At 60.5% G+C, this 8244-nt stretch overlaps 1 protein-coding gene across 7 annotated transcripts; it reads left to right on the top strand.

The window, feature by feature from the left end:
- The first annotated feature begins 149 nt into the window (after positions 1-149).
- Positions 150-6605, top strand: SHBG (sex hormone binding globulin). Of its 7 annotated transcripts, none has more exons than XM_090055736.1 (8): positions 150-1478; positions 2849-2964; positions 3182-3368; positions 3827-3988; positions 4212-4371; positions 4618-4661; positions 5225-5444; positions 6425-6605. In XM_090055736.1, the coding sequence occupies exons 1-8, from the start codon at positions 1413-1415 to the stop codon at positions 6583-6585; spliced, it is 1116 nt and encodes a 371-aa protein (XP_089911862.1). In that variant the 5' UTR covers positions 150-1412; the 3' UTR covers positions 6586-6605. The 7 variants fall into 7 exon arrangements, with proteins under 7 accessions (XP_089911862.1, XP_089911860.1, XP_089911863.1 ...); XM_090055734.1 differs by having other exon boundaries at positions 4618-4700; XM_090055737.1 differs by having other exon boundaries at positions 4618-4713.
- Positions 6606-8244: the final 1639 nt, after the last annotated feature.

The following is an 8244-nucleotide window of genomic DNA, read 5'->3' as shown; positions in this document are numbered from 1 at the left end:
TACAGTATTTATCTTTCGGCAGCAGTGTGTGTAGTGTGTGAGTCTTGGGGGAGGAGGGGTGTAATGGGAGGTGGATGCAGCTGGGTCTGGGGCGGGTCATGTGTGGGTATAACAAGAGGTAGATGAGGCTGAATCTGTGGGGGTCGTGGGTGGGTGTAATGAGATAGATGCAGCTGAGTTGGGAGGTCATGGGTGTGTGTAACATGAGAAAACCTCTCTCCTGCTCCCTATCCTCTCCCGCCCCATCTCACCCCTCAGTAACCTCCACTTCCACAGTGACCCTCCCAGATCCCCAAGTGACCCCCCAGCCCTCATCTACCCCCTGCCCCCTACTTCCAGGCCATCCTGGGGCAGACACTGGACTTTCGCCTCCCTTCCCCCATGTCTTCGACCTCTGCCCCATCTGGGGGCACTGACCCCCCCTGGCCTTGGTCTGTGTCCTAGTGGCACCGGCCTGACACCCTGCCCCACCCCCAGGCCCTGTGGGGGTGGGGAGTAGATGCCGTGGGGTGGGGAGAAGCTGGGCTTTGCAATGGTTATTCCCCAGTGTGGGCAGGTCCTGGCCTGGCCCAGTATGACCCAGTGTGTCTCATGTGTCTTCATAGCCCCCAGTATAGCCCTGCATGACCCAGCATGGCCCTGTATGCCCTGATATGGCTCTGCAGCCCCAGTATGGCTTGGTACTGCCCCATATGTCCCAGTATGGCCCAGTACAGCCCCATATGCCCCAGTATGGCTCTGCAGCCCCAGTATGGCCCAGTATTCCCCAGGATGGCCCCATATGCCTCAATATGGCCCTGTGTGGCCCAGTATGACATAATATGCCTCAGCACAACCAGTACACCCCAATATGCCCCAGTGTGGCCCAGTATAGCCCAATGTGGCCCAGGAACTTCCAGCACAGCCTAATATGCACACAATGTACGTGTATGTGTGTGCACGCATGCATGCATGTGTCTGGGAATATCTGCACATGTGCATGTGTCTGGCTCTGTGTGTGTGTGGATGCATGCATGCACGTGTGCAGGGTGCTGGGTGTCACCACATGTGCACATGTCTGTCTGCACCAGCCTGTTTCACACGTATGCAGTTATGGGGCTCTGGGTTATGCTGAGTTTGCACGTGTGTGTGCATGCTCATGCGTGGGCAGCTGTGGGGCCCTGCGCATTTCTGGGCACATGGGCATGTCAGGACACACACCTGGATGTGTTGTCGCATGTGTCCACATGTGAGGGCACCCGTGTGTGTCTGTCTCCGTGCCCCCCCACACCCCCTACCAGCCAGGGCCAACGGCCTCTCATTCCCCGCTTACCACCACCCTTGACCTTTAACCCCCTGGCCAAAGTCAATGATCCCGCCTCCCTGTGCCCCCTTGTGAGCGCACGAGTGTGCGAGGGGCTCGCACAGGGACCATGGCCCTGCCTGCCACCCTCCTGCTGTTGATTCTGCCCCTCCCTGTTGGGGGGGACCCTTCCCAGGTGAGCGGGGGTGGGGCAGAGAGGGGAAAGAGGGAGCAGATGGGCCTATATGCCCCAGGGAGCAAAATGAATTGCCCCCCCAATTCCTTGATGAGGGGGTGGGGGTAGATGGGGGGTGCAGGGGGAGTTAGAGCCCCCCCAGGGGTACTAAGGTGGTGGGGCAGGCCTAGCTACCTCAAGGGATGGGGGGGCAGGGGGGATAATTTCCCTCACCCACTGCTTTCTGCCCCCCAAAGAGTCAATGTGGGCCCTACTCTAGGGCTAGTCTTGGCCTAGCTACAGGCCCTGGGGGCATGGGGGGGGGTCCTTAATGCCCCTGGGGGGTGCATGTGTTTCTGGAGTGCAAAGGGGGGTTGTGAGCAGCTGTTGGTGCTGGGGGGACGACACCTATGTTCTTTGTGTGTGTGAAGAGGGTGTGAGCAGGTGTGGGTGCAGCTGTGTGTGTGTATAGGTGAGTATGTATGGGAAAGGGGTGGTCTGTGTGTGTGCGCATGGAGGGGGATGAGTGTTGGCATATAGCTCTGTGTGTGTGTGTTCTTACATCCTTGTGTCTAGTTGTGGGGGGGGGGGTGTCCGTCTGGTCGGAAGAGAGGTCCCACTGTGATGTTTGTGTGTGTGTGTGTCCAACTGTGATCTGTGTGTGTTTGTGTGCATGTGTGTGTGAAGGGAGTGTGAGAATATTGGTGTAGCTCTGTGTGTCTAGTTGTGTGTCGTGTGTGTGTGTGTGTGTGAATGACGGTATGAGTGAATGTTGGTGCAGCACTGTGTTTCTGTATCCATCTGGTTGTATGTTTCACTGTGTGTGTGTGTGTGTGTGAAGAGGGGCTTGTGAGTGAGTGTTGGTGTAGCCTCCTGTGTGTGTGTCCCACTCTGGGGGGGCGGGTGTGAAGGGAGTGTGAGTGGCTGTGGCTACAGTTGTGTCTGGGTGTGAGTGTGTACAGGAGGTGGTGTGACTGTGTGTGCTTGGCTGCGATTTGTGTGAAGCAAGTGTGAGCGAGTGACTGCTGCTGTAGCTCTGTCTGTGTCTGTCTGGTTGTGGGGGGGAGTATTTCCCCCTGTGGGTGTACATCCCACTGTGATGTGTGTGTGTGAAGGGGGATCTGTATGTGTGCATGCATAGGTGAGCATGTACATATGTGTGTGTGTGTGTAGGTGAGTGTGTATATCAGTGTGTGTGTGTACGTACAAGTAGATGGGCATGTATATGTGTGTGTTCACATGCATACACATGTAGGTGAGTGTGTGTGAGTGTGTGTATACAAGCGACATGTATACCCCCTACAGAGCAGCAGTGACCCCCAGTGGCCACTCAGGGCACTGCACCCAGACACCTGGGTTCACACTTGCCCCCCTTCCCTCCCGGCCCCCAGGACGCCCGGCTCTTCCAGGTGCCGCAGGGAGACCCCGAGGCCGTGAACTTGGGTGTCCACTGGGGCAGCCTCACCCCTACGGGGGTCATCCACATCAACCTGAGCACCGTCACCAGGTGCGCCCAGGCACCAGGGTCCCGTTCAGGTCTGGGGGTGGGCTGGGAGCCCGCACACACGCCTGGGTCCCCCAGCTCTGGCAGGGGTCTGGGGGGGTCGGACCGGGGGGGCTGGAGCCCACATGCCTGGGTCCCCCCAGCTCTGGGAGGGGCCTGGGGGGGTCAGACCGGGGGTCTAGGATCTCGGATGCCCGGGTCCATCCCCGCACCTCTCCAGTGCCATGTCGTCGTTCGAGTTCCGCACGCGGGATGCCGAGGGCCCCATCTTCTCTGGCGACACCGGCAGTGGCGACTGGTTCGTGCTGGGCCTGCGGCGTGGGCGGCTTGAGGTGCAGCTGCAGAACAGCGTTGCCAACCTCAGCGCAACCGCTGGGCCCCGGCTGGACGATGGCCACTGGCACCGGGTACGTTCGGGCACCTGCAGTCCTTCCCCCAGGGGGCCTGGACCCTTCTGGGGTGACTGGGCTGACCCCTGGTCCCCATGGCAACCAGTCTCCCCCCCAGTATGGCCCTGGGGTCCATGGTCTTTGGGGTGACCAGGCCAGGACCTCCTGTCTCCCTAGCAATCTGGCCCTTGGCCCTGGGGGCCTCCATCTCTTGGGTGACCAGCCCCTCAGTCTCTGTGGCAACCAGTCGTATGCCCCCAATTTGGTGACTAGGTTGAGACCCTCTGTCTCCATGGCAACCAGGCCCATGGGTCTCCTGTCTCTTGGGTGACCAGACCAAGACCCTCGGTCTGCACAGCAGCCATGGAGCCTTGGGGTGGGGGGTCTGTGGGGTGACTAGCCTGGACCACCCCGCCCCATGGTGCCTGGACACCAGGGTCCTGTGGCAGTGACACTCCCCACCCATGCCCCGCCAGCTGTCAGTGAGCAGTGAGGGCCACGCCGTGCTGCTGGAGCTGGACGGGGCCCCCGCACTCACCCTGCGCCACGTGGCTGCCCCCTTGGCCCACCACCCCCTGCCCACCATGCGCATCGCCCCAGGGGGGCTACTGTGGTCCCCCATCCGTCTGCTTGACCCGGTGAGCCCGGGGCCCTGGACACATGGTTTCTGGGGAAATGGGGGGTCTGGACACCTGGGAGCTGGGGAGATGGGGGTCCGGATACCTGGGAGGTTGGGGAGAGGGGGGTCCAGACACCTGGGTTTCCTCCAGCTCTGGGCAGGGGTTTTGGGGATGGATTCCTGGTTGGGGGGGTGGTATCAGGGTCCAGCCTCACCCCTTTTGCATCCCCCGCACCCCCCAGCTGGACCTCGCCATGGATGGTTGCATGCGGCGCTGGGATTGGCTAAACCAGACAGTGGCCTGGGGTCAGGGGTCAGCCGGGGGTCCCCCCAAGCCCTGCTTCCGCACCCTGCTCCCCGGCAGCTTCTTCGCAGGAGGAGGGGCCATCTTCACCACTGCAGGTAGGTGTGGGACTCAGGTGTCTGGGACCCCCCTCCCCGCCCCAGTGCAGCAGGAACCTTCCCTCCTCCAGACTGGGCTGGGAGTCCTGGACACCTGGGTTTTATCCCATGGACCCCCCAGCAACAGCTCTGACCCCCCCCAGATCTAGTGGCCGAACCCCCGGCCCCCGAGGGGGGCTGGGAGCTGGTGGTGGAGCTGGGGGTCCGAGCCCCCCCCCCAGACCGGCCTCATCCTGGCCGTCACAGATGCCAACGCCAGCCTGGTGCTCAGTCTCTCCCTGGCGCCCACTGTGAGTGCATGTGCAAGCGGCCTCTCACCCTCCGGTCACGTGAGCAATTGGGGTGGGCCCTTTTTTTAGGGATCATCTTGGGGCACAAGCACCTGGCAGGGGCACTGCTGTGGGGGAGGGGAGGGGAATTGTGAGAGGGACCCCTCACCATGGGGTGCCTCACTAGGGAGCAATTGTGCGAGGCACAGGCTCACCAGGAAGCACTTGTCCAAGGAACCCCCACCCACAGGGGGCAGTTGTGTGAGGCACCCACTCACCATGGGGCACTCATGCAAAAGGCAGGCTCCCCAGGAGGTGCTAGTGAGAGGGATCTACTTACCAGGGAGCACTTGTGCAAGGGCCATGCTCCCCATGGAGGTCCTAGTGCAAGGCCCCGCTCACCCGAGGTCACTTGTGTGAGGGGCCTGCTCACTATGGAGCACTCATACGAGGGATCTGCTCACCAAGGGACACTTGTATGAGGGGCCTGTTCACTAGGGGGTGCTTGTGCTTGGGTCATGCTTACCCTGAGGGCCCTAGGAGTAGGCTCAGGTGTCTCTTGACTCCCTTCTTCTGTCCCCCAGGCCCTGTCATTGCACCTGGGCCAGGGGGTGCAGCTGAGCCTGCCTCTGCCCCCAGGCTGTCTCTGCCCCGTGGATGCTGTGGGGCTGCACGTGGGGCCGGCCAGCCTCAGCCTGCACCTCGGGGCCCAGCATGCCTGCACCCCCCTTGCTGCACCCCCCCTGCACCTCCACACTGCCTGGACCAGCCCCCACGGCCGCCTGCACCTTGGAGCCCTGCCAGGTACTTGCTTGGGACCCCCTGGAATGCTCAGCCCCTCCCTGTCCCCCCTGGGACCTTACCCCACCCCATTGGGACCCCCAGGGACCCCAACTGCCCCTGGAACCCTCAGCCCCTTCTTGCACCCCTGAGACCTCCGTGGGACCCCCAACCCCATTGTCATTGGGACTCCCCCACACCTCTGTGCTACCACAGGACTCCCTGGGACCCCACTCCTCAGGACCCCCCAGGCCCTCACTACCCCCCGGGACCCTCAGCCCCTCCAGGACCCTCCCTGGGACCATAGCCTCTCCAGGACCCAGTCCCTCCCTGCCCCCCTGGGACCCCCTCCGGGACCCCAACTCCCCCTGTGACCCCTCACCCCCCCGCTTCCCCAGCCCCTCCCTGCCCCCCTGATACCCTCAAAGTCCTCAGGACCTGCCTGCCCCCTCTGTGACCTCTCAAGGCCCCCCCATGTCCCCAGGACCCCCAGCTCACCCTACCCCTGAGATCCCCCTGAGATCTCTCAGACCCCCCTCCAACTGCCCTGACCTCCCCCAGCCCCTCTTCACTTCCTCCTGAGACCCCCATCCCTCTCTGTCCCCCTCTGGGACCCTCCTCAGCCCCTCTATGCCCCCCCCTCCTTGGGACCTGCAAGCCCACCCAGTGACCCCCCAAATCTCATTGGAGGGACTATGGGGGAGGGGCTATGAGGGTGGGGGAGGGGCATAATGGGTGGGGTGGGGCTATGCAGCTGGGGGAGGGGCATAAGGAGCGGGGGGTCTATGGGATTGGGGGAGGGGCATAAGAGATGGAGGTGGGACTAGGGGGAAGGCGGGGCTATGGGGAGTGAGGGCAGGCCCATGGGGTTGGGGAGGAACAGCCAGTGGTACTGGGGAAGGGGCTAGGCTATGGGTGTGGGGCTTGTGGGGGAGGGGCAGGAGCCCAGGATTCAGGGGTCCCCCATCCATGACCTCTGACCCCTGACTCCCCCCTCACCCCAGAGGCAGCAGAAGGGCCGGGCCCTTTCCAGGGCTGCCTGCATGGCCTGCGGGTGCAGGGCCAGGAGCTCGACCTTGATGCTGCCCTGGCCAAGAGCAATGCCATCTGGGCCCACAGCTGTCCTGGCAATGGAGGCCACAGGGTTGGTTGTACCTGCCCCTAATAAAGGTCTCCTGGCAACTGCGCCTGACTCCTGTGCGACTGTGTGTCTGGCTGTAGCTGGAGTGGGGCAGACTGTGTCTGGCTGTATTTGGGGAGAGGTGGACTTTGTGTCCATCTGTAGCTGGGGCTCCTCCAACCATGCATCCAGTGGTAGCTGACCCCCCACAACTGTGTATCCAGCTGTAGCTGGGGCTCCCCCAACCATGTGTCTGGTTGTAGCTGATTCTCCTCACACCCTGACTGTGCATCTGACTGTAGCTGGGGGTGGGGGGTCTGACTGTGTATTCAGCTGTAGCTGCATGGGGGGCCTGCAACTGTGTCTGGCTGTACCTGGGAGGGGGATGTTGTGTGTCTGGCTGTTACCGAGAGCTATTATGACTGCATCTACTTGTAGCTGGGCCCAACTCTGGTTGTACCTGGGGGTGACTGATTATAACTGTGTCCAGCTGTTGCTGGGGATGACCCCAACTGTAGCTGGGGGTGACTGTGTGTCTGGCTGTGTTCTGGCACAGTTTTACATTAGGCTGCAACTGTCTCTCAGGGGTGTATCTGGGGGTGACTGTGACTAGGCATCTGACTGTGACCAAAAGTTGTGATTGTATATCTAGCTGTTTCCAGGGGTGAGTCTCACTGTGCATCTGGCTGTGTCCTAGAATGGTTGTACATTAGGCTGTGACTGTCTCTCAGGGTGTATCTGGGTGTGACTGACTGTGTGTGTGTCTTGAATGACTGTTACCATGGGTTTGTCAGTGCCTTGGAGCGGTTGTGACCAGAAACAGTTGCGAACGTTAGGTAATGGCTGTATCTGGGAGTGTTTGTGACTGTGGGTCAGGCTGTACCTGGGGGGGACTGACTGTATGTCAAGCTGTGTCCTGGAACAGTTGTGATTACACGTCCAGTTGTGATGGGGGGGCACTTGTAACGGTGTCAGGTCATGCCTGTGTTTCACGCTGTACCTGTGCATGACTGTGTCTGTGTCTCAGGCTGACCTGGGGTAGTTTTGACTGTCACAGGCTGTAACCAGGAGTGGTTATGACTGTGTCTCAGGCTGTATCTGGAAGGCACTGTGTGTTGGGCTGTGGTCTGGAGCAGTTGTGAATGTGTTAGTCTGTGACTATCTCAGGCTGTACCTAGGGTTGGTTGTAACTGTGCATTTGATTGTGACTACATGTGACTGGGAGTGGTTGTGACCACTGTGGTTGTGCATTGCAGGAGCAGCTGCAATGGTTTTAGCTGTGCTTGTGTCTCAGGCTGTAGCTGGGAATGACAGTGTCTTGCACCAGTTGTAGCTGTAACTGGGGGGTGGTTCTGACTGTGCATCCAGATGTAGTTGGGGGTGGCTGTGAAAAGGAGTAGTTGCAGTTCCATGTGGCTGTAGCTGAGGATGGCTCTGACTGCACATCTGGTTGTAATGGGATGTGGCTGTGTGTCTGGCTGCGTCTGGGAGGGGTTGTTATTGTGTCTGGCTGTAGCTGGGGGTGAGACTGGGTGTCCAGTTGTGTCTTGGAGCATTGTGACTGTGCATCATATTGTGATCGGCTGAGGTTGTAGCTGCATCTAAGAGTGACTCCTGCTGTGTCCTATTGTCATGTACTCATTTATGGTCACAGCCGCTCCAAGAGACATCCACCTGTGAGAGGCTGAGAGCTGATGTAATAAT

Source organism: Crocodylus siamensis, chromosome 6 (genome assembly GCF_052110815.1).
Source record: "Crocodylus siamensis isolate JL-2025a chromosome 6, ASM5211081v1, whole genome shotgun sequence".
NCBI classification, from domain to species: domain Eukaryota; kingdom Metazoa; phylum Chordata; order Crocodylia; family Crocodylidae; genus Crocodylus; species Crocodylus siamensis.
Note: the sequence above shows the minus strand (reverse complement) of the source record. Positions and strands in the feature narration are given on the sequence as shown.

Bases quoted from the DNA above. Each gene is read 5' to 3' on its own strand.
- SHBG (XM_090055733.1), top strand. From the start codon at position 1,413: ATGGCCCTGCCTGCCACCCTCCTGCTGTTGATTCTGCCCCTCCCTGTT. The intron at 3,369-3,826 runs GTACGTTCGGGC...ATGCCCCGCCAG, and splicing joins ACGATGGCCACTGGCACCGG to CTGTCAGTGAGCAGTGAGGG. The intron at 5,445-6,424 runs GTACTTGCTTGG...CCCTCACCCCAG, and splicing joins GCACCTTGGAGCCCTGCCAG to AGGCAGCAGAAGGGCCGGGC.